The 25,032-nt window shown below is 40.3% G+C and overlaps 2 protein-coding genes across 2 annotated transcripts in view; one reads left to right on the forward strand and one right to left on the reverse strand.

Annotated features, from left to right (window-relative positions):
• The window catches only part of slc6a15 (solute carrier family 6 member 15), a 28,832-nt gene extending 10,995 nt beyond the window's left edge, over window positions 1-17,837 (forward strand). Inside the window, exons 3-12 of the mRNA XM_008410862.2 lie at window positions 3,705-3,862; window positions 4,698-4,824; window positions 5,693-5,874; window positions 10,459-10,569; window positions 11,740-11,981; window positions 12,092-12,290; window positions 13,546-13,738; window positions 15,091-15,250; window positions 15,363-15,525; window positions 16,634-17,837. Of these exons, the coding sequence (XP_008409084.1) occupies window positions 3,705-3,862; window positions 4,698-4,824; window positions 5,693-5,874; window positions 10,459-10,569; window positions 11,740-11,981; window positions 12,092-12,290; window positions 13,546-13,738; window positions 15,091-15,250; window positions 15,363-15,525; window positions 16,634-17,017 (1,919 nt within the window). The 3' untranslated portion in view covers window positions 17,018-17,837. The remainder of the gene's footprint in view (window positions 1-3,704; window positions 3,863-4,697; window positions 4,825-5,692; window positions 5,875-10,458; window positions 10,570-11,739; window positions 11,982-12,091; window positions 12,291-13,545; window positions 13,739-15,090; window positions 15,251-15,362; window positions 15,526-16,633) is intronic.
• Window positions 17,838-18,343: 506 nt separating this feature from the next.
• The window catches only part of lrrk2 (leucine-rich repeat kinase 2), a 39,357-nt gene continuing 32,668 nt past the window's right edge, over window positions 18,344-25,032 (reverse strand). The window contains exons 42-52 of the mRNA XM_008410860.2: window positions 24,813-24,983; window positions 24,603-24,703; window positions 23,269-23,493; window positions 22,987-23,180; window positions 22,117-22,189; window positions 21,852-22,042; window positions 21,373-21,525; window positions 21,101-21,306; window positions 20,151-20,219; window positions 19,893-20,024; window positions 18,344-19,050 (exon numbers count right to left, since the gene is read on the reverse strand). Coding sequence (XP_008409082.1) covers window positions 19,900-20,024; window positions 20,151-20,219; window positions 21,101-21,306; window positions 21,373-21,525; window positions 21,852-22,042; window positions 22,117-22,189; window positions 22,987-23,180; window positions 23,269-23,493; window positions 24,603-24,703; window positions 24,813-24,983 — 1,508 coding nt within the window. The 3' untranslated portion in view covers window positions 18,344-19,050; window positions 19,893-19,899. The remainder of the gene's footprint in view (window positions 19,051-19,892; window positions 20,025-20,150; window positions 20,220-21,100; window positions 21,307-21,372; window positions 21,526-21,851; window positions 22,043-22,116; window positions 22,190-22,986; window positions 23,181-23,268; window positions 23,494-24,602; window positions 24,704-24,812; window positions 24,984-25,032) is intronic.

Here is a 25,032-nt window from a genome sequence, read left to right on the forward strand (position 1 = left end):
TGGTTCTACCTCTTTCTAAAACCAAAGTAGAAAACAGCTCATAAAATAGGACTCTGCAGTTTTAAACTCAATACAGCAGTTTGACCAACAAAAAAATCTAAAAAACAAGTTTTGTTCTTCTTGAACAACTGTCTACATCAGTGCAACAGTTTGATCTACAAAATAAATAAAAATAATACTTTTCACGTCTAACAGACCTTTAGCTCCTCACTGTTAGCTCAGTCTCACTTTCCAGCTCTGCATTCAATAACTTACCAAACATGAGCCATAAAAACACTGAGGCAAAAAGCCTAAATGTTTTTTTCCTGTCATTTTCAGCCGCAAACATTTAACTGAAATATCTACAGATATGTGTTTCTGTCTCTGCCTTCCTCTGACTCTCTGCAACCTGGTGTTCCTGCATGGATTCATAACAGACACTACAGTACTGTACAGTGTCAGAATGTGCACTAAAGATAAAAAGTATGTTTTTATCATACAGAATGAGAATTTAAACAACTTAATTTTCAGATGTATACATTATTATACATCTCAACTCTATTTACTGTGTAGCAAAAATTTTCACAAATTCATTTTTAAACCTCTCAAGCACTTTTCTTATCGTCTCCTAATCATTAACCTTATAGTGTGGAAATAATGAAAAAATATTGAAACGTTGAAAGAAATCAAYCTGACATCAGTCTTCACCTGTTCTCCTTTCTGGTTTTATTGAAATTAATATAATTTTTATATCTTCACACTCTGAAACTCCACCTGACTCTCCTATGCCTTCACTGACGTGCTCCTCTCATAATAAAATAGTCTAGTTTATTTCAAAATTAAAAACAGTTAATACATATTTCAATAAACTAAACGAAAACCTCACCAGAGCTTCTTCACCTTTCTTTGTCATTCTAGCACTGCTGTTCTCCTAAATATCTATATAATATAATATAATATAATATAATATAATATAATATAATATAATATAATATAATATAATATAATATAATATAAATACATGTTAAGTGGTCAGTATGATCAGGTGTTGCTCACTTTAAATAATAAAAAGGCTAATTTTGTTGCTGTTTCAGTCTCATTCTAAATCATTCTGACTAGACTAGCTAACTTTTAAACAGCAGTAACATTTTGAACATGTGACGATCCCAGAATTAAAACCGCTTAACCAAAAATATTTAGTTCTATATATAAAAGTAAACTGACAACAATATGTTATAAACGAGCGATATTCATGGCAACATCCTGACAGACAGTTTACCTCATTCAAACGGAGTTTCTCTGACTGTCTGCTGCTGCCTTTACTCTGAGCCGTTCAGAGGGGGATGGTGGGAGGGGGAGCAAGCGCTCTGCTGAATGCGCTGTTGTGCGCCTTCAAAATAAAAGCATGCGAGTGGAAGATTTAAAAATTCTTCGCAACTGTGGTGAAATTATTGGGGGGGGACAAATGTGACTGTCTCCAATATTGGGGGGGGACATGTCCCCAAGGCGTTCCCAGGCCAGCCGAGAGACATAGTCCCTCCAGCGTGTCCTGGGTTTTACCCGAGGCCTCCTCCCGGTGGGACATGCCCGGAACACCTCACCAGGGAGGCGTCAAGAAGGCATCCTGACCAGATGCCCGAGCCACCTCAACTGGCTCCTCTCGACGTGGAGGAGCAGCGGCTCTACTCTGAGTCCCTCCCGGATGACCGAGCTTCTCACCCTATGTCTAAGGGAGAGCCCAGCCACCCTGCGGAGGAAACCCATTTCGGCCACTTGTATCCGTGATCTCGTTCTTTAAAGAGAATGCAACGTTGTGTTAATCCATTTGAGGAGCAGGCAGTTTATCTTGAGGAAATAAATGACGATGCAGAAGTTATTTCACCGATGGGTGAGTGATCGGTATCGGCAGGAAAAAACCTGATCGGCACATCTCTACAAGAAAGTATTTATATGTGAACAATAAACTAATTGTTCACATTTATTGTTTATTTATTTCCAACACATGATTCAATTTTAAAAGAGGATACATTAAAATTTTGCTTTGAGGCTCAAGAACTGTAAAAGAATTCAAAAGGACTGGTGGTTTATTCCAGGAATGAAGTAGAAAATTACGATCAAATCAAAACACAGCCGTATAGACCGTTGACTTTGTTGGAAGCTGTTGAGTTTCTTTTTCGAGAACAATAGAAACCAGAGTTTCCCCTCCAAGAATCAGTTGTATGTGAGCAAACCAGAATTAGCCGTTTTGATATTAAAAGCAGGTCATACATAGCACATCCTAAGAACAACACATAGAAGGGACACTCATGCTGATTTTCCTTTGTATTGCCACTCCCACCTAGGTCAAATCTGGGAGGGACAGCGGAACCCAGGAAAAAAATTTCAATAAACGCCCGGCCATATGGAACAATAAGATCTGTTGAAACAGACATAATACCACCAACCCACCAGAGTTCACATCTGTTGTTGTGGTTTGTCTACAAGACATGACGGGGCGGTTGTGGCTCAGCAGGAGAGACGCTGAGTTTGGTTCCAGACCCCCAACCTTTCAGTCCCCTGAAATCCAATCTGATTCTATCTGCAAATCGCTGTGTGAATATGTGACTTTTAACACTTTGAGGGGTCAGTCAGACTAGAACAAGCTTAACCCAACAGAATGTTTTATAGACAACTACAGAATGCAATGCTGAGAAAAAGAATTGCCACGTAGAAAATGGTGTCTCTAAATGTTTCAAATCATCAAACTAATTCCTGCCACAGCACGGCAATCAGATTTAAATCCAGACTTTAACTAGGTTAAACACTTCATTTAACAACCTTATGATTGGATATAGTATTTTGGGATTGTGTGCAATAGTGCAGAATTTGTTTTTATATTCTAAACTATGGCAAATTGTCCAGGACCCAAAGAGGTAAACCCACCACAAACCATCACACAACCACTTTGTTTGGCTGTATGTAGCTGCATTTCCGTCATTCATAAAATTGTGTAAAATCTTAATGCCACCTTTGGCATTAAGATGTACGGCCCAAATCAAAAGCTGTCAATGAACGTTTGGCTCATTTGGCTTTCTCCGACCATGGAATATTTTTCCAAAAGACTTGATGCTTATGTAGATGTTTTTTTGTTTTGTAAATGTCAGATGATCCTTTCCGTTTCTCTGGTGTTTTTTCTTTGGAACTCTCAAGTAGTTGCTTTTTCACTTGGTCTCATACAAGCACAGTGACCTTAACAAGGGTAAAGGGAAGGAACTTCACCACATTATCTAGTTTCCCCTGATTTGAGAGGAAAAGAGACAATATCTGATCTAAAAGCTCGTTGACTCTCTAAATCCCTTTAAAGTTGTGGTTTCCAATCTACACCTGCAAGAGTTCTGCCTTTACAGATGTGACTCTTTTTATCTTTCTCTACCACACCATTAAGGCCTGCTCTGATGTTGGTAAATCAGCCTCAACTCGTAAACTTATAATGCAGTTGTAGTCCGAGTTAATTTAAGACTTCGCCGTATTTTATAGCTTCCAGAATAGTTTTACTGCACCACACATCACAAGGGAGATGAAAACACACCAGATGTTTAGAAAGAGCACCGTGTGTCAGTCGTCCCATATGCATTGTTGCTTCGAGGAAATGAAACCTGCTGATGTCACGGTTATCTGATGCAATGGCTTCCTGCCCTTGCGTGTTGCTTCATCAAGCACGTGGTGCGCTCTGTTTTGATTGGCAGGAGCGTACCTGGTGCCCTATCTGATCCTGCTCGTCCTGATTGGCATCCCGCTGTTCTTCCTGGAGCTCGCCGTGGGCCAACGTATCCGCAGGGGCAGCATCGGCGTGTGGAACTACATCAGCCCTCGGCTGGGGGGCATCGGCTTTGCCAGCTGCGTGGTGAGTCAGACGGCAGGAAGTTTTCTGTTCCGCACTCACAAAGTGAAAGCTGACCCCACCAAAAAAAACAAAACATTGATCTTTCTGATGCAATGCCTCTGTAAGATGTCAAGTAGCRTAAAGCATTAAAGGTCAAAGTGTTACAAAGTAGTGCTAAATGTTTTTCTTAAAAACATTTTTACACGAGAAATTGATTCATACAAAAAATGTATTTATTTCAGTTATTTAATCCTTGAATCGGAACAGAAGGAGGCTTATTTTTTACAAGAAACCTGCAAGTCTTTTTGAGAAAATAATACATTTTGTATTTAAAGGCCAACGTACAATCATTCAGTGTTCATTTTAGGTAATAAAATAACTCTTAACACTTAAAAAAAATTGTATAATAATACATTATTTCACTTTTTAAAAACAGGAAAAGGGATAGTTCTGCTGCTAAAATAAATTACTATGCCAGTTGTATTTTATATATTTAATTCTTAAAATGTATTTACTTTGATGCATGGATTAAAAAAAAAACAAGATTTAGTATAATTTATGATGCACATTGTGCATTTTACCATTTACATCCTTTTCAGTTAATCAATCAATCAATCTTTATTCCAGACCAAAAAGGTCCATAAAAAAGGAAGTTAGAAGACATGTTGCATTAATCAGGGTGATGGGCTGATTATTTATGTGTTATTTATGTTTCATAAGCTGAAATATTTACAAACAACCAAGTCTCAAATAACATGACAGAAGGTTTTAGTGGCTTTGAAATGGTAACTTGAAAACGTTGGTTAACCTTGATACCGGTAAGAAGATTATGCCTCATTTATTTGTTTGCTTGCAGGTGTGCTTCTTTGTGGCTCTCTACTACAATGTCATCATCAGCTGGAGTCTGTTCTACTTCTCCCAGTCCTTCCAGCAGCCGCTACCATGGCATGAATGTCCACTTGTCAAGAACAAGACCAGTACATGTAAGACACCAGTAACATGTAACATTTGGGTTTTTTTTCTCTTAAACTAGGTAACTAATGTCTAACTAAATCACTTTCTGGAATATCTTCTGTTTGGCTCCACAGTGTTGGTTGATATGATGAATATGTTTTATTACGATATTTTTTTAAACAGTAAAAAATTATGATCATGGTGTTATGATTTTCTACAAGCATTGCTCTGAAAGAATGAAAACATTTATGTTTATAAAGTAAATATTTTACTTTATTTAAAAAGTAAAATATTCAAATGAGTTTGTACAATTTTGTCAGTTTTTGTCCAGCACAGTTGATATTAAAGTTTCAAACTAATTTGCCTCACGAAAAACAATCGACTTTAATTTCAGTTTCATTTTTGCTTGATTGAAAATTTGGTATCAGGATTTTTTTGTTCTCTAATTCATTACAGTTATCAATTTAACCTCAACATCAATGTTACTATTATTCATCACTCTGTTACCAACGTACTCAGAATGTATTGAATAACATCGTTCAGGGATAAATTACAGCCTGAACACAAAATGCACCTGCATTGAGACATCTGATGCTACTGTTAACTGCTTTAATTAGCTTTATGCTATCAGAAGTGTTCATATGTGGTTAGGGCTCTTATTGTGAACGTTGCTGTAGTTACAAGGTAAATTGAGGCATTACTTGTAAAGAGTTAAACAGAGAAACTAGACCATAATTAGAATACGTAGTTCACACGTCTATATCAATAACTAACAAACCAACTTGTGTGACTGACCAACCGTGCATCTTGCTGGGGGTTTTTTCTTGCACGTCTCTTGGTGCAGAAATGACTCTTGCCATTCTCTGAACCTGACTGTTGTTTGGTTTGGAACCACAGATGTGGTGCCAGAGTGTGAGAAGAGCTCGGCCACCACCTATTACTGGTACCGTGAGGCCCTGGACATTTCCAACAACATCTCTGAGGGCGGAGGACTCAACTGGAAGATGACAGTGTGCCTGCTGGCCGCCTGGTCCATGGTGTGCCTCGCCATGATCAAGGGAATCCAGTCCTCAGGGAAGGTGCAGAGCCCTACTATTACTTCCAAGTTAAATATAGACATTTAGTGGCACCTTTTTATGAGAAGTAGAGGAAATGATGTGAGAATGGTTTCCAAGAGCAACCTAGTAGAGCAGAGAAAATGGGTTACTACAGCTGCCCTACAATCCTGCTAGTTGGCTCAGTTAACTTCTCAATCTGAAAGTGCTAATACAAAAAGTCTTCTTTTGCATTGTCAGTCTTCCCCGGTATAATTAGCTCACTTTAGCTCAATCTAAAGGGTCTAAAGTGACCGATTAGATGTGACTTCATAAATCTTTCTCATGAAATGTTTCTTAAACTGCTTATGATCTTTAAAGGACTTCTTGCTTCAGCTTAGTATAACAAAGCATCCGGAGGGATTAGCCCCACCAGCTAAAGGTTGCTCTCCCTGCTCGTCATCTCCTCTCTACATTGTGATCTTAATCGTTGCAAAGTTTCTCCAGTCATATGACCAGCATTAACCGTGTCCCTCTGAGTTCAAAGTCAGGCCTGTGCTTCTGGGTTTAATCTTTTATGGATACATTTTGATGCGGGATGTTGATTAACTTTGAACCGCAAGAATGTGCAACTGAAATGAACACAGTTCACTAAATGTCTTGGTCTTTAAAAGACGATGTTCTGGTTGAAGGTTTTAAGCAGGTCGTTTGACTGACCTTGGTCATCTTTTTGAATGTTACTTGTAGGGTTTTTTTAATAGGTTTTATTGGCTCTAGTGGCCTTTATTTGATAGTGAATTGACAGGAAAGTGGGTAATGGGCAAAGGTCACCAAGCTGGGAATCAAACCTGCGACTGCCAGACTGAGGCCTCTTTATGTAGGTTTTGCTTAACCCCTGCGCCACCACAGCACCCCACTTGTAAGGTTTTTGCCTGACTTCCACAGAAAACAGTGTCAAAAGATAATGTAGGCAAAGCTGGGAAGCATCTCTGAAAGCTCTGTCAGAGTTATGTAGGCGGAAGTTAGACTCCCAAAGTGAACTGGACAGGATGCAACACACCAGAGACAGAGGACACGCTGCTAAAAGCTAAACGAGATTTCCTACTTTCCATCTGGACATAAGCCGTTCCTCGAATCTCCCCCTCTACATCCGACCTGTGGCGAGACTTTTCAGAAGTGGAGTGGTTGAAACTTCCATTGCCATCAGAACATAAAGTCTGCGTGGTCTCTGGTTCCATCTGGTTTTGAAAAATCTCCACTTTGGAAAGGAATAAAAAAAACAGTCAGCTACATTATAATACAAAAGAAAATAGAAATATCCCTTAGTGGTGGACTTTCAGGTGTAGGCAAAGTGGAAATATATCGATTCACATAAGGACAGTAGAATAATAATAAATCTGAACAAATCTACTCTGGATATTTTATGAAGCGGATATTTTTTTGTCTGTTCTTGAAAAGACACCGTCTTTGTGATTCCAACTCATGATCCTGTAATAATTCAGAGACAGAGGAAGTTCAAACCATCTCTTTCATCGATCATAATGGGCATAGATCATATCCCCTAGTCCAACGTCTCTGTCCGGGTTTCTACCCCCACGACTGGATGGAAATTTGAAGAGAAACGACAAAAGCAAACAAGATAGATTAGCTGTTTGCCTACAACTTTATACTGCTGTGGAATATCCTTGACACAGTTAAACTTTTCTCAATTATACCACTTCTAGGAGCTTGTATTGGAAATTTATTGCAAGCAGAGTTGGCACAAACCAAACAAATGTGGATGAAAACCAATAAAACGGCTATTTTGTTTTGTTTGTTGTTTTTTTTACTGAAATAACCTGAATATCCAGTCTACACCTGTTTTTAAACAGACACAAACTTTTTGATTGTATTTTAAATCTGTTTATCCAAACCAAAACATATCCACACCACTGTGCATGACGTTTTCTTCCAGAGAGTTTTCCTGATCCGGTTATCTTACAAACGATTCTGTTCCCTGTGCTACAAAAGAATAGAAATAGAAATGCTCACACTTACCCAGCTTACACAAAAGCCTTTGCCAAAAAATTTCTGAGCCAAAATCAGTGTTTCTGTACCATGTGTGTGTGTGTGTGTGTGTGTGTGTGTGTGTGTGTGTGTGTGTATGTGTGAGTGTGGGCGTGAAAAGGGATCAGACCATTTGGTTACCATGGCAATGTGCGCCTTTTTGGCTTGGTTTAATTGCCAGGAGTTTGACAAAAAAAAAAAAAAAAAAATTGGTCTTGTGGTGGTGATGGTGTATTTTGCCTACAATGTGATGTACTGGGGAACATAATCTGTAACTTTATGGATTAAGACAGATTATTAGACACATTAGACTTTAAAGAATCACACACTGTGTGTAATAAAAATGTTTACACATCATCGTGGAAAATCTTTGCGTTTGCACCTGTGCGTGAAGATAACAGTGGGATTTCCCAAAACTTGACCCTTTTTGCAGGATGCAGCTGCTTGTTATCCTGAAGCATACAGGTCTCTTCTTTACAAAACATAAAGTCGAGGATCTGAAGCCTAAAACTGTTTGGCTTTAGGATGAGTCCGATCAAGGTTTGAGACGAAAGCACAGCCTTGGATGAAGCCCAGACTGCTTGTCTTTGGACAAAATTGCTTTATCATCGGTCTTGTCCAAAGACAAGTCCTGACGAGAGCAGCAGCTGGAAAAAAGTGAAGAAAACAAATACATTTCTCAAATTGGACTTTTGACTTGTTGGTTCAAATTTTATTTTGAAACCGATTTTGCTTTTGTGTTGCTTTGAATAATCTTGAGTAAGAAAGCATGTATTATCATTAGCCTTGCCCAAAGAACTGAAAAAGGTCAGTAGAAGTTTGCGCCATACCTAAAGAGAACTCAGCTCAGAATTGCATATGGACCACCAAGCAGCAGGCATAATGTTTCTGATTCACCTAACCATGCTTATGACTCAACCGCAAACCACCTCAGAGAGTCTGCAGCCGCGCCCTCACAGCCCATCCTGTAAATCCACGTGTCACCGTGTCTTGGGCGGATGACTCAGGTCTTTTATCCCGCTCTCCGTCTTTGAGGCTCACCTTGTCTGATCAAACATGCCCGTCGGTTAATGATGGGTTTTGCATCTGGGTCAACAACTAGTCGTGGCCAAGAACCACAAAAGAAAATTCCACAGACTGCAGAAAAATTTGGATGCAAATCTCTCAATTACAAAAAAAAAGAAGCTATTGCCGACTTCCTCAATGATCCTACATCCAGCCTAAGAGACAAAATGATATATACACTACATTATCTGCCTTTCCTGCTATTCGCTATTCTTTTGTTACTTTGCAATACAGTTTGATCAGCACAAAAATCAGGTTGGCATACATATGGGAAAAAAATACTGGATACTTACGACGTTGTTACAGAATAAACAAAACCGTGACTCAAATTACTGGAACGACCCAATCTTAATCTCACTTAATCTATCAACGTATCACTCACCTGCCATGCGTCATCCTTGAAACTAAAAGTAAGTATAATTTTCTGACTAATTCAGGCATTCTGCATCTGAAGATGTTGAGGAGTCCTTAGAGAATCATGCCCAGAATATAAGATGATTATTAAATAACCAAAATAAGTAAAATACAATTTTCAAAGAGACTGTAGAAGTATGGCTTTCACACTCTTGATCCCAACACACATGCACTATTCCGAAAGGCAGCGCTTCAACAGCAGTGGATGTTTTATAAACCTGACAGGACTGACTGTGCCAYAAAACCCTTTTTCTTTCTTCATGTATAGGCCATGTTAGCATGTCATGCTAACGTTTGACATGCTAACATATAAAACGTTAGTGTTATATATCAAATGTTAGKACGCATGCTAACGTTTGGCATGTTAGCATACATGCTAAGGTGAGAAACAGTGTGAAACGAGCTTTATAATCTCCATTTCTATGTTTCTACAAATAGAAAAAAAGCCTRCAAAGTAGATGCTAGTTTTAGCATTACTAGTGGCTAACAGTTAGCCAGGSAGGGTATTATCACCTCATGGCTTACAGTTTGTTAATTTGCTCATTTCATCTATTATTATAAACTCTGAAAACATTGAAATGTTTTGAAGTATCTTGCCACATAAAGTTTTAAASAAGTAGATAATGTTTACAACCTGGTTCCAGTGAGGCACCCATTCTTAGCAACTGTGTAAACACAGGGCAKCTTAATAGTAATCTATGTTCTTCCTTAAAATAAAAGTCTGAAACAGCTCCATTATGACATGAAGCTTAAATGACTCACCATCATATGTGGGGCTCATAATATTAGTTTAGACTTCACCAGATGAAGTCACACGATGATGGCGACCAGGCCACGCTTCAGGAAACAGATGAGCAATATGGAGGTATTTTAACACACAGCTGCAAAGAACCAAACCACAGACTCAGCGCACGTCTCATCTTTATGTTGCAAACTGGAGTCTTTAATCCATCCATCCATTTTCCATTTTCCGTTGAGTGATTGTGACAGTCAGGAAGGAAGTTCAAAACAACATTTATTTTTAAGAGTTTTTTTCAAAGACTCATTTATTCTGACATCTTTTTTTTTTCTGAGGACTAAACGGGACTTCTCTCCTYGTTGCAGGTGATGTACTTCAGCTCCTTGTTTCCCTACGTCGTCCTGATCTGCTTCCTGGTTCGGGCCCTGCTGCTGAAGGGCTCCATCGACGGGATTCGACACATGTTCACGCCCAAGGTAGAGCATTCCTCCGTTCAGGAACAGTCACAGCTGCTCGCTCCCTTATTCTACACAGATTTAGAAATATTCCCTCTATTAACACCATTTATACTAGTAGTTGGTCAATATTCGCTCACACTCTTCGGTATTTTTTTTCTTTTTTCTTTTACACTTCCTTCACTTTACTCCCTGATAGTTTCCCTGCATGAGCTCAAAGAGTACATCTTCACATGATAGGCTGACTCCTCGGGAGCGAGCAGCCAATAGCATGGCAGGCCACAGAATCATGTCACCATGGAAACAACAGCTACACCGTCCTTATGTAACCAGCCAGCCCGAGACGGTGATTTTCAGCAGAGCACGTCTGTCTTTTGTGTCTGCTGCGTCTCGTCACCCGACGTCTCCAAGAGCCGGCGGACATCACAGCCGCTTAGCGCGTCCTGCTCYGAGCTTAACGGGCCGAGGGGGGGGATGTATGGAAAATATGAAATGTTATGGAGAAGGTTTACAGCTGTCGTCTGACAGGGTGGGATGGTAAATGTTCTGGAAAAGATCATTGTATTGTTGCCCTTTACAGGAGGAAAGGTCACAGGAGCTTCTGGGTGCTTCACTTTAAAACACATAGAAACAAATCTTTACATTTATTCTTACCTTCATGTGATTGCATTAAATTGGTTTTTAATAAATCATAAAAAATAAAAACAAATCACCTTATATTGACCAAATTATTGTAAGCTAATATCACTGACGTTTATGGAGCTTTAAAAGGAGCGTTTAAAGAATATTTTAAATACATCAGTTCCCTTGTATTCTTTGATGTATGAGATCTAATATTTATTCATATATTATTTATCATTTACAGTCTAAATTGAACATATTTTAACATAAACTAAAGTTTTGAATGAAAAGGAGCAGTTTGAAGGGGAAAAAATCTTATATTGCCTCCCCCTTATCTGAAAAGTCAATTTATTATATTATAATCATCTCAGCATCAATCAGTCCATCAATGTAAATGGCAATTTGCATAAATATCCTTAAAAGTAAAAATAAATCCACTCTGTTTTTCTTTTCTTCTTTTTTTAAAAAAATTCTTTCTGATCCTCTCAAATTATAAATGCCGTCTGGTTCTATAAATTTTTGTTTTGTTTTGCGAGCATTAACAGCCGGCCGTATCTGCTCTGACCTCAGCTGGAGATCATGCTGGAGGCCAAGGTGTGGCGGGAGGCTGCCACGCAGGTCTTCTTCGCGCTGGGCCTCGGCTTCGGCGGCGTGATCGCCTTCTCCAGCTACAACAAGCGCGACAACAACTGCCACTTCGACGCCGTCCTGGTGTCCTTCATCAACTTCTTCACCTCCGTGCTGGCCACCCTGGTGGTGTTCGCCGTGCTGGGCTTCAAAGCCAACATCATGAACAGCAAATGTGTCGCTCTGTAAGTGAGCGCTGTCCGACAGCAGACTGAGATCAGTTAAAAACAGACTTTTAGGGCTGAATGATTCGTTTTTGAAATGCTCAATCTTCTATTTTTTTTTTTTTTTTTAGAAACACTAATAAGATCGTGGCGCTGCTGGGGAGCAGCATTGAACCGAGCCTCATTCCCCACCACATCAACCTGACGCAGGTCAGTCAGGTCACTGCTGAGGACTACCATCAGATGATACAGATCATCAAGGGGGTGAAGGAGGATGAGTACCCGAAACTGGGGCTGGATTCCTGCAGCATCGAAGATGAGCTCAACCAGGTACATGAAAAAAAGAAAAAAAATCCACAAATTTTGAGTTTTTTCCTCTTAATACGTGTAAACTGTTAAAATAAAGTTATGACTCTGTGACTACCTGGTAGCTTTTTGATTATTTTACAAGGAGGATTCACTCATTTCTAGCCTCAGTGACCAGGCTAGCTAATACTAGCAACCAGGCTAGCTAATATTAGCAACACAAGCCGATAAAGTATTTCTCTCCATTTAAAGTTCCAGTTGAACTAGTTGTCAGTTTGATCACACTTTGCCTAAAATAAGGTTTCAAAATACATGAAGGTCTTTCAGTTATTAAATTATCATTTAGATTTGACCATTCTCTATCATCCATTTATTTGCTAAATTGTCTTTTTCTCTCATAAACTCTCATTCACATAGTAATAGTAATATCAACAGAATTTAACATTTGGATCAGAACACATTTACAATTATTATTTTATTTTATTTATTTACTTTTAATTTATTAACTTATTTCCCCGATACAAAGCAAATTAATTAGCATTGCTGTAAATGCGCCAGAATTGGCCAATTGGCTATTTTTCCATTTGTTGTCAATGGAAAATTGACCAAACTGTTAACTGTTATTGTACAGTTAAAATCCCAGAGTAATGGTAAAAAATAAAAATAAAAACAAACAAAAAACACAGACAGCTCAAAAATGAAAGTTGAAGTCGTCTTTGAATATTTTCAGGTAATCAGTGTAGAATTTTGGTGAGGAAATGTCAACCCTTCACAGAGTTCTCCTTTTATACCGATTCTGTTTAAGTGCATCAGTTTGCAGTAAAGAAGTTCTTCAGTGTAACTTCAAGGAGTGGAAAGTCTTTGAAATATGTTTAAATTACCCATATATGCAGCCATTCAGCAGTCACCAGGAACTCACCTTGAGGGAAAAGGCTGCAGCTCTTTCTTTATGAAATATACAAATGTTTGCCTCAAAAAATAAACTGCCATTAAACGAGCTGTGTTCCCATGATGCTCCACGCTTTAAAAAAATCCATTATTCAGTTCAAAGTTCTGAAAAATCTATGGCTATCACTACGTCTTATGTGTATTATATTGAATTTAGAACCAACAACTTTTCTAGTCTGAAATCAAAATTCAACGGGACATTTTGATAGCCTTCTGAACAGTTAGCTGAGTTTTCCTCTGAAACAGAGAATCCAATCTGCAAACATCCTAGAAACAGATTTAGGAAGACATGAAATACGTCTGATAACTGAATTTTCCTTCCCTCCACCAGGCTGTCCAAGGCACAGGCCTGGCCTTCATCGCCTTCACAGAAGCCATGACCCACTTCCCGGCCTCGCCTTTCTGGTCCGTCATGTTCTTCCTCATGCTGATCAACCTGGGCCTCGGCAGCATGTTCGGCACCATCGAGGGCATCCTCACCCCGCTGATCGACACGTTCAAAGTCCGCAAGGAGTTCCTTACAGGTCAGAGGGAGTGGTCACCTAGCAACAAGCTCTTTGACCAGAAATATTACCGCCGGCCATAAGAAATGTTTTAGCTTTTAGACACCAATATAATAGAGCTGAAGGAGAGATGAAGGGCAGATGAGGTGAGATTGTCACAGTTGAGTTTGTCATTGCTTTAACTAAACACATCACTATGTTGCTCTCCTGGAATCCAACAGGAGAGTGAAGGGTCGCTTTCAATTCCAAATAACAAAATTTCATGCAGAAATGTAAAACAGACCTGCTGAAGACAAAACCTCTCAAATCTAAAAGAATATTTTGAGTTTTAGACGTGACCTATTATGTCTCATTGAACAAGTTAGGATAGTTCTATACAAAACAAGGTCATTACATTATATTTTCTACAAAATCATTCTTAAATAATGAGATTTTAGTCTTCTTTGAGGTGCTTTAGGGCGTCTTGTCACTTTAAATTCAAATGAGCTGCTTCTGGCCACGCCCCCCTCCCCAACTCAACTTTTACACGCACATGTGAAAATGGCTGCAAACTGACGTGCAATTATACAACTATACATCTTTGAAAAGCAGAAGTAGGGCCTCCAGCACAGTCACTAAGAGTGTAACAAGTGGTTTCTGGATGGTAGATGAACAACAAAACACTCATCTTTTCCAGCAGCCATTGTAAGGCAGATACAGCGGTAAAACCACCTGACCAAACGTATTGAAGCTCCGCTTTAGTTGCTAGGTAACAGGCAGTGATGTTACTTTGCCGAAGATTTTTCAAGCGACTCATTTTTCAGACACCAGAAAAAGAATTAACTTATTGCCAAAAACCGGCTKGATGGGTTTTCTTTAGGCTTGGTGAAGAATTTGAATGTTCTTAAAGGGCCAGTTGTTCCAGAATGTATTGATAAAACCAATTCAGCTGTTAAAATGTCAAGAAATAGGTGTTGGTTTCAGTTATTTGTTGTTTGTTTCATGTGTTTTGTAAAATGAAATCACACTGATCAGTCTGTCCAGGATTTTGCAATGGTTTTTGTGAGGGTATTTTGTAATCAAAATAACATATTTTGTGGCACTAATTTAGAAATATTTGTAAGGAATTTTTAACAAATTTGTGCTAATGTATGTTGTTCTTGGCCAATTTTGAAAAAAAAAAAAAATTTACATTTAAAAATCTGAAAGAAATGTGGCAATCTGTTGAGTTTGTGTGAATTTGAGTGAGTTCTGTAGATTTGTTGGAAAACTGGAGGGACTTATTGGCGTAATTTGGAGTTCGGAGGGCCACGTAAAAACCTACGGCGGGCCAGATTTGACCCCCGGGCCTTAGGTTTGACACAGCCTGCTGAGTCCCTTCCTCTGTGTTGCAGTGGGATGCTGCGTGTTGGCCTTCTCCATCGGCCTCCTGTTCGTTCAGCGCTCAGGGAACTACTTTGTGACCATGTTCGACGACTACTCCGCCACGCTGCCTCTGCTCATCGTGGTGGTGCTGGAGAACGTGGCCATCGCTTGGTTCTACGGGATCGACAAGTAAGCAGCAGGCGACACAAACAAACCTCCCGGCACGATCCTTTGCGCTCGATTTCCAAGAAATGCTGTGTTTTCGGCGAAACAACAAAACACTCCTCCTGCTTCTCCCCAGATTCTTTGAAGACCTGAAGGACATGCTGGGCTTCACTCCGTACCGCTTCTACTACTACATGTGGAAGTACATCACGCCCATCCTGCTGCTGCTCCTGCTCTGCGCCAGCTTCATCCAGCTGACCATGACGCCTCCCAGCTACAGCGCCTGGATACAGGAAGAGGTAAGCGGAGGCCCCTGGCTTCAATGTCCCCGTCCGACACCCCCCCACCCCCCACCCGCCCCACTCTGTGACCCTGGAGTCGAATGAAAGCAGATTGAAGGGGGATCAGAGGGAAGCCGGGCGGTAGCGCGAAAGTACAAAAAACACTAAACTTCTTGGAAACAAACGTGTTTGAGCGGCGTTTCAGTCGAGAACAATAAACAGGATGTTTGGTCTGCTGTAGAAACACCAAAGCACCTGTGTGATTTTAGAACCAAGTGGAACAAAGACTAAACGAGTCAAAGTTCTAAACATAGTCTTCAGTTTTTTGAGGAAAGCCTTTTTTTTTTTTTGAGTTTCTTGCAAAAGTATTCACACGCTCTTTAGTCACAACACGGCCACAAACGCCAATGTGTCGTGAAACAATACCAAGTAGTGCAGATTAGCAGAATTTTTATTTATTTTTTTGCAAATAAAAATCTTAAAATTGTTGTTTTTATGTTAAGTTCTTTTTGGAAAATAAGCTCCGTCTCACTCACGCTGTATCCATTTTTAAGTCCTTGAACAGAGTCTCAGTTGGATTCAAGTCTGGACTTTGACTATACCATCCAAACAAACGAATATGCTTGTAATTAAAGCACGTCTTCTCTAGCAGGTTTTCTAGCAGGACTAGCTTGTTCCCTCTGTGTTCAGGAGGCTGTGCAGAGCAAATTGAAATTGAAACAAAAGTTTCATTCTTGGAATCCCTCATTTTATGTTCAGTTGTACAAAAAAAAATTGTATTTGCTGTTTTGCTGTCAGTCCGTTGTTTAATTGCTAAGAATATAGGTGTGATGCTAATTCAATCCACTAGGCACTTAAGGAATGAAACAAACTTTTCAATCTCCGAATGTTGATTGTTTCATTGATGATGCTTTTGCTCAAACAAGACTTTGAAATTGAATCTTGATCAAGCACTGATTTTGCAGCATTACACTACAAACCCAGTTCAAATACACAGTCTCATGAGCTCCAACTCTCCCTTTCTGCTATTTCGTGTTGCTCTAATCCTATAGAATCCCCAAAAAACACCTTGATGTCTGTGGTTGTATCATCACCTGGTCACATATCTCACCTCTGCCCCCTTCAGGCCGTAGAGAAGACGCTCCACTTCCCCCCATGGGGCATCGCGGTTTGCATCTCTCTGGTGGTGATGGCCATGATGCCCGTACCCGTGGTCTTCTGCCTGCGCTACTTCAACATCATCGACGAGAACACCAGCGGCCTCTCCACCGTCTCCTACAAGAAGGGCCGCGTCATCAAGGAGAGCCCCCGGCCGGAGGACGACGACGACGCCAGCCTGATCCACGGCAAGACCCCCAGCGAGGCGCCCTCGCCGATGCCGGGGAAAAGCATCTACCGCAAGCAGAGCGGTGGCGGCGGCGGCACCGAGGTGGACACGGCTCCCAACGGCCGCTACGGGATCGGTTACCTGATGGCGGACATGCCAGATATGCCCGAGTCGGACCTGTAGACTGACTGCAATAGTTGGCCCCGCCCCGGCCATTTCTCTCCTCCACCCTTCTGCGTGCGTTTAGTCAGCCATCGTCATTGTTGTACATTGTTACTGCAATGTATATTCTTTGTAGATATAAGGTAGCTGCTCTGTTGTTTGTTGTCTCTGAACCTTATGTGACTGTAAGCCTAAAAACAAACGGTTTTGGAAGAGAGATTATTCTTCTCCAACTTATTTGCTTGAATTCACCCCTAAACTCTGACGCCCCTCAGTTTTGGCCCCTCTTAGTGAACCTGTAGAGCTCACAGAGTCCTGATGGTCTTTTTGGGGTTTAGGCCTGTTTGCAGCAATACCCCTGCTGTATGAAAAGGCTGTCTACATTTAGGTCCATATATTAAAGCATTTGTCCCAGTGTATACACTATGGATGATGTAAAGACACAAGATGGAACGCGTTATTATTTCTGGCTAAAGTTCACGTCAGCATCAAAACAGTGAGAGGACGGCGCTTGTATCCCACTCCTATGATTGTCTGCGACTGAAGTGTGCCYAAGTCATTTATATTTGTTTATAGAATACATGGCTGTACATTTGAGGTATTCTGTAAATACAATATAAATATTATAAATATATTTATCCTGATAGTTTGGATATCAGAGCAGTGTTTTTAAGGTTCAGAGGTACTTAACTCTCATGTCTTTGTTTTTTTACTAATGTTCTGTCAGTGTTGGTGAGGACTGCGTCCTCTTTGTAAATATTTTTTTCATGAAATGCTTAAATTGCGATGTCTCTTTCCCCCCCTCCTCCAGTTCAAGAATAAAAGTGGAAAACGATCCATACTTTAAGACTCATTTCATTTTTGACTGTTTTATGTTCGATTACAATATTGTGCCAGACGCATTTATTAGCACTTCAGTTTTTATTGCACTCGTATAATCCCTCTGATTATACGAGGGATTTTTTTTTACAGTTCAGAACAGCACTAAGTCTTCTGCTGTATTTTTTTATTATACTAATTATAAAACCAGACTTTACAGAAATGTTGTGTAGAGTCAGCATTTCAATATGGCTGCCTTTTGTAAGTTTAGCTGAAATATGTTGAAGACCCGGTAATGTACAACCTCCTGAAGCAAACATGTTGCTACAGTATTTGGCAGAGCTATAGTAGCCAGATCATTTGTAGCTAGGTAACTAGATAAACATAAATGAGAATAATATAACCCACATGACATACCAGGTTGGAAACCTGATTGGTTGAAAAGCACAGATGACGATGATGTATCCAGACTCTGGACTTCAGTGGCAATTAAAACACAGCAATTAAAAAAATATTCAGTTTGAGGCATTTTACACACTTTACTTTGTGGACAGTACTGTACACATTGTAGCAATATACACAAAGTAACAATTTTATTATATAGATATTATTGTTTGCATGCAAAATAAAGAAACCAGACCAAATGCATGACCCTTAAGTGTAAAGGACGCAGACCATAGAACCGTAAACAAAATGTCACAATGACTTCAGCTATAAGAATGTATGTAAAAATAAAACTCCACAACATGTGCAGAGCGGGCAGCATTAGAAGAGCTAATTTCCCCATCTATGTTGAGTGGCTTACCATACTGATAAATATGCATCACAGACACAAATAAATAATCAACTTGACACTTTTTTATGGCTTTGTGCTTTTTTTTTTTTCAGTTTCCACTTTACCCATTGCACACCGGGTGAAAATCCATATCCGTTTATTGGAAGCGGGATTGTTTTTAACATCTCCTCTGCTGTCAGACTTGACACACACAAGTTAAACAAACTGTGTCCCTTTACAAAAATCTCCTGAAAGTTAAAAGTCAGCCATTATCTGATGAAATAGGTGAGCTTTGCCGAAGAAAAAACAAAGATAAATCTATGATGCGATTCTTCGGGGAGCCGCTCCGCTCTTTCCTTACTGAACATCAGAGTCCTGAAAAGTGCAGCTGGTTGTCAGGCGCTGAGGTAAAACATCCTCTTCAGTGCAGCTGAAGAGTTCATCCCTTTGGCTGATTCCTCTGTTCAAAACAAAACACTGAGGTGAGATTTCAGTCACTATTATCGCTGTTGCTACATCAACAGCCAGAAGCAAACAAAACATTCACAATAACTGCTTTTCTATAGTAAGAAAGATACTTTTGAGTACTTTTACATCAACAAACCAGGGGCAGCAATATCATGTTTTGGGCTTTTAATAATAATTTTACATTAGCGGTGTCCGGTCGTCTATGGTGGAGTATTAGGGCCAGGTTAAGACTTGTTTTTCATTTCAAAATACAAAAAAAAATTATACAAGAATAACTGAATAAAGTCATACAACAATGAATTCCTAACAATGAGAATAAAGTTGTAATTATACAAGAATAATGTCATATTACTGGAATGAGGTCAGAATAAAACGAGAATTAAGTCAATATCAGGATAAAGTGATAATACTAGAACACAGTCATAATATTATCAGAATGACATCATAATATTAAAAGCATAAGGTTGTATATTATGAGAATAAAGTAGTGATTATATGATCATTCTTCCAGGAAAAATGAATCAAACACAAAATGCGGATTGTTGAGTATCTTGTATTGCTTTTAAAAAAATTATTATTATGTTTTTTGTTTTTTTCTTTTAAGCTCAGACGAGACGGCCTTTATTCGAGAGTAGCCAGACAGGAAAGTCAGTAATAAAAGTGGGAGAGGACATGCGGTAAAGGTCAGCAGGTTGGGGCACAAAGCCATGACCAAGGTCGAGCTCCACGCCTGCAACCCAGTATCGGTTTTTAGAAATAAGGATATATTTGATCTGAGCTCAAATTCACCAAATCTTCAGATGAAACATGTGAAGAGGTTAGAACAACGAGAACCTGTCGCTCAGGCGAGGTGGAGCTGCTCCCTCATCCTGGCCGCGGCGCGCTCCCTCTTCTCACAGTGCTTCTTCAGGTCTTTGACCTCCAGAGGGAGCATGCTGCTCCACGCCATCAGCACCGACTCCTCATCTAAGAGATGGCAAACAAACACACACAGACACGTGTCACGTTCTGCAGAGAGAGCTGCGCAGCGAGGCCACTGTTTTTTGTTTTTTTTTTTACAGAGAAGCGGCGGGGCCTAACAAGGACGCTCACCGTCCCGGTTCCTGTCTCGTGGGAGCCTCCGGCCCAAAACCAGCACCGCGTTCTTCCACTTCGTCGACTCTGATTGTAGGAAAGAAAAAAGAAAAGAAACATTTGTGCAAACACCGTTACACACGGACAAAACTCCCAGCGTGTGGCTGGTCGACTCATCTGCACGCAAACGCTCAGAGAGACAGTGAATCTAAAAGCCAAACAAAAAGCCAGCTGCTTAATAATGTTTTTTTTTTTTTTGTTTGTTTTATTTTTTTCACCATTTTGTTCTCACGCTCTCCTTGCTGCACAGCAGATAGGAGCTGCTCTGACTCGGAGGTGGTGGTGAGTTAACCTTCACAAAGCTTCAGGAAACATYGTGTTCTTGTTGGAAGTTTGAAAGGCAAAACTTGGCAAACTTCCTACGTGATGTTAAACTCTGTCCTGATTAACCCCAAAAGTTTTATTTTCAGTTTATTTCAGATGAGGGTCTAATGTTGCTTCGTATTCCAAATAGAAGATAACAGAATACACATTGTTCCCAAAGAATAAATCTACACTGTAAAAACACAAAATCTTAAAAGTAGTTTTTTTTGGGTCTAGTTTTTAGTAAAGTTATCTCAGTACACTTGAAATAAGACAAAACTAACTAAAAAGTCACTTTTCAGCAAAGGTATAGGAGCTTGTTTGAAGTAAATAATTATGTAATATTGATCAAAAAGTATCACTTTTTCCCCATGTTACAAGTGAAATGATCTACTTGTATTTTTTTTAATCAACATTAAGGAATTGTTTACTTCAAACAAGTAAATAATTCCTATGTCTTGCTGAAAAGTTACTTCTGAGTTAGTTTTGTGTTATTTCAAATGTACCAAGATATTTGCACAAGAAACTAGACCAAAAACACTCGGTAAGATTTTGGATTTTTGCAGTGCGTGCAGTGAAATCCATGTAAAAATTCGATGACCCACGTATGACTGCAGAGACGATGGCGCGGATGGAGTCGCACGACGACGGTGCCACCACCTGCAGAGCCTGGTGCTTGGAGAGCTCCAGCAGGAGCAAGTAGCCCCCTCTAGTGCCGATCCAGAGCGCTGCGGTGTTCTGCATCATCAAGGTCTTCACCGTGGCCCAGGAGGGCGAAGCCTCGGAGGGCGGCTCCGCCCCGCCGGCCCGCCTGTGAGGGACGGCCCGGTTACTGTCCGATTCACAACGGATTCAATCAAAGTGCAACGGAGCGTACCGGATTATCTGAGCGCAATCGATGCAGTCCACCATCCTCTCGCTCTTCTTGTCCCACACCTCCAGGGTCGGAGTGCTGGCTTTGCTGAGATACACGTATCTGTCCACCACCATGCGGGAGACGCACGCCTCGCTGCTCTGACCCCGCTGCTGACTGGAGGAGGTACATGCAGCACCACTGTTACTCCAGCTTACATGAGTGTGAATGTCTTTTAAACCCTTTAAATTGACACTGAGGCCGTTATGATGACATAATTTTCTGGATGATAAATCGTTCCAGAAGTTATTGCGATAAACAATAATATTGTTGTTTTGAGACTGTTTTGAAGTTATGTAATGGTAGTGGCATAATGATGCAAGAACACATTCTCAAAGACCGTTTAACCTAATTCTAATAAACATCAACACTGGAACTGGAAGACATTTTAAATGTCCAGAATAAATAAACTAAATATTGTTTGGTCCAGACATGACACTCACCGGAAGATGAGGTTCAGTTTCGTGTCAATGGACTTGCAGACGTCATAGTCGGCTGAGAAGCAAAGGATCTTGGTCCCGCAGCCGGCCCAGACCGACCTGCTGTCCAGCGAGTGAGTTGACTGACCCAAACACATGAGCGGAGTGCTGGCGTTTCCAACGGTGACGCTTTTCACTGGCTGGCCATTCTCCTGCTGGAAGGAGGAGAGCAGACAGCTGTGATCACCATACAACACACTGGACCCGACRGTTCTGAGTGAACGGTTACCATGAGCACAGACTCCTCATAAACACTCAGAACGCCATCTGCGGTGCCGACCAGTAAGTAATTCGTCCTTTGGCTGTAAAGGAATCAAAAATGAAGAATAGAAAGCATTATTCCCACAACAATATCATTTTAAACACATTTGCCTATTTCTAATATAGATGTATATATTCTAAATAATCAGGTTTGAGATTGATGAGCTAATTATACTGCTGCTTTGAAATTTTTTATCAATGAATAATTTTCTTTTTCTCATGATAACCCGTTTGACAATCAGAATGATCGTTTTGATATTTTGGAAACAGCTGCAACGTTTCAGTAGAAACGTTTCTGAGTAGGCACGTTGATTATTGTGTCATTGTATAAGATGAATACAAGACGAGTTTTTAAGTCAAAATGTTCTCTAGAGCACACAGGTATACAAACATAAACACACATCCTTGTATTTCTATCCAACTGAGGCATTTGTGTTGACTTCCTTTCATTTTAGCAATGGCTTTAGTCCTAACAAGGACATTTTTCTAAAACTATTCATTACTAATATATTTCTAACTTATTTCACACCTACCTAGCAGAGCGCATTCATATTACCTGATCCCAAACCTAGCCCTTATCAGTACATACCTAACCAATTCACACCTTAGTCCTAAACCTAAGCCATAACCCAAAAACAAAACTTCTTCTTATGGGGCCCATAAGTAGCAGACAGTCTCCACAACATGGTATGCGTTAGAGAAATGATCGTATAATGTATCAAATGCAAGACCACACACATACACGCACACACAGCGTGCTCTTAAATTGTCTGGAGCAGCAGACAATGATTTCCACTACAGTATCAGCTGGAGCTTCAGTGGTTCTGTAAGGACTTACGTGCGCCGAGGGTGTACATGGAAGTACAGCGAGGTGACGGCATCGGTGACACTCTGCAGGTGGTGATAAGTGCACACATCCTGGGTGCTGATGACCAGTAAGGAGCCAGACTGCATGCCTGCCACCAGCCAATCAGATTCCTCATTTGGGATTTGAACCGTGACGAGGCAAAGGACAGGGCTGGTATCGACCTCCTGTTCACAAGGACAGGAAAGAGTTAAAATACTTTAGCTTAAAAGAAGTCAAACATGAGTCATCAAGTTTTGGGACCTGTATTCGTACCTGTGTGGTGACTGCGTTGGTCTGCAGGTCCACAGCTGTGACGAAGCCCTTCCTCTTAGAGCTGCTGCCCCCACCGAGCCAGGCTGTGTGGCTTGATGTCTTCTGGTCGCCGCCGGTGGCAGTGCTGCCGCTGCTCATTGTGATGCACTGAGCAGTAAACATGCTAGAAAACTTCACTTCACTTATTAAGCTCAGCATTTCCCCTGAATTTAGCCGTTCAAACACCTGGACACATCACAGAAGAAAAATGAATAAATAAAGATGGTAAAAAAGGTTATGATCTATAAAATTGTTTCCTTGTGCTTGGGATTCAAAAACCTAACTGGTACCGGCAGATCCTTTAAAAAAAATCTAAATATAGCTAAAATTAAGGCCTTAAAATGTCTTAAATTCATTTTTTTWAAAAAAATAACTGGACCCTAAATACTCTGTCAGGGAAAAGTTTAAGTCAGCTGCTGACATCTTCATTGCTTCCTGTGACTCTAGGCAGTTGGAGCTACAGCTAACTACCTGCTAACATCCCCCTGCTAGTTAACCAGCTGGCTTTTTTGTGCCTACCATAGATAAATTTGCTGGACGATGTTTGTCTTCGCCTCACTTCTGTTGCTAACCTATACAATGCTACATGCACTCTGTGCAAAAAAGCTTGGTCTGTGAGGGTTAAGGAGAGAGAGCCATATCCACTGTGAAATCCACAAAGCTGCTGTCAAGAGCAAAAAACAGACCTCAGAAATTTAAGTTTTTCTCTCCTGGTCTGGCTAAAGCTTCCCAGAAAACTGCACAGGGATCACTAACCGTAGCACTGATTTAAGAGGAGCATGGGGTGCAACACTGAAGTTAGAGGTTTGGTGGACTTTAAACAAGGTGATCAAACACCAGTCTTATTTTATTTCAACAAAGTTGTCACCATGGAGGGAATTACAACTGAAAAGGATGAGAAAAGGAAATGCATAGAGCATGGAACAAAAAGAGAATAGAGAAAGAAGAATAAAGGGTAATTGTAACTGTAATTAATGTCTAAAGTATGAATATGACAATATCTATAGGTGTCACAAGTAGTGCCATTTATTCCTCAATAGTTTCCCCATTTACATACACATATAGATATAAAATATAAAATTTCCTTTTGTACATATTTGTCATAATACAGGTCTTAAATTTAATTCCTAATGTCCTTAAAGACCTTAAATAGTCTTAAATTTGAGTTGGTGAAACCTTCATAAACCCTGCAGTTTCCATGAGGATCTGAATCAACCTACATCCTGGTTCTACTATAGATTATTTTTACTATCAAAGACAACTGAAGAACAGGGAACAGCTGTTCAACACCTCACCTGAGCAGAGGTGGGTCGATCCTGTGGGCTTTCCTTCAGACAGTCCATCATCAGAGCCTGGAAGCTGAGCCAAGGTGAGCAATTATAGTGCTTTACTGGGTCTGTGTAAAAAAATAAAATGAAATAATAAAATAAAATATTAAAAAGGTCATTTTTAAAATTATTTTTCGTAAATCTCAGAAGTGAACCCAGAGTCAGACTTTTTTTCACCTGGCAGCTTTCCCTGCACCGCCACTTCATCAAACTCGCTGGGGAACCTCATGCCTTCTAAAATGCGCTCGCCTCTCGTCAGCAAGTCGTACAGCAGCAGGCCGAACGAGAACACGTCCGCCTGCTGGTTGTAGATCACGTTACCCCGGGCGACCTCGGGCGCTCGGAAACCTGCCAGACGGAGGAGGAGGAGACCCGTCAGAGCTCTTGTTTCCAGTCA

This window comes from Poecilia reticulata, linkage group LG6, assembly GCF_000633615.1.
Source record: "Poecilia reticulata strain Guanapo linkage group LG6, Guppy_female_1.0+MT, whole genome shotgun sequence".
Taxonomy (NCBI): Eukaryota; Metazoa; Chordata; class Actinopteri; order Cyprinodontiformes; family Poeciliidae; genus Poecilia; species Poecilia reticulata.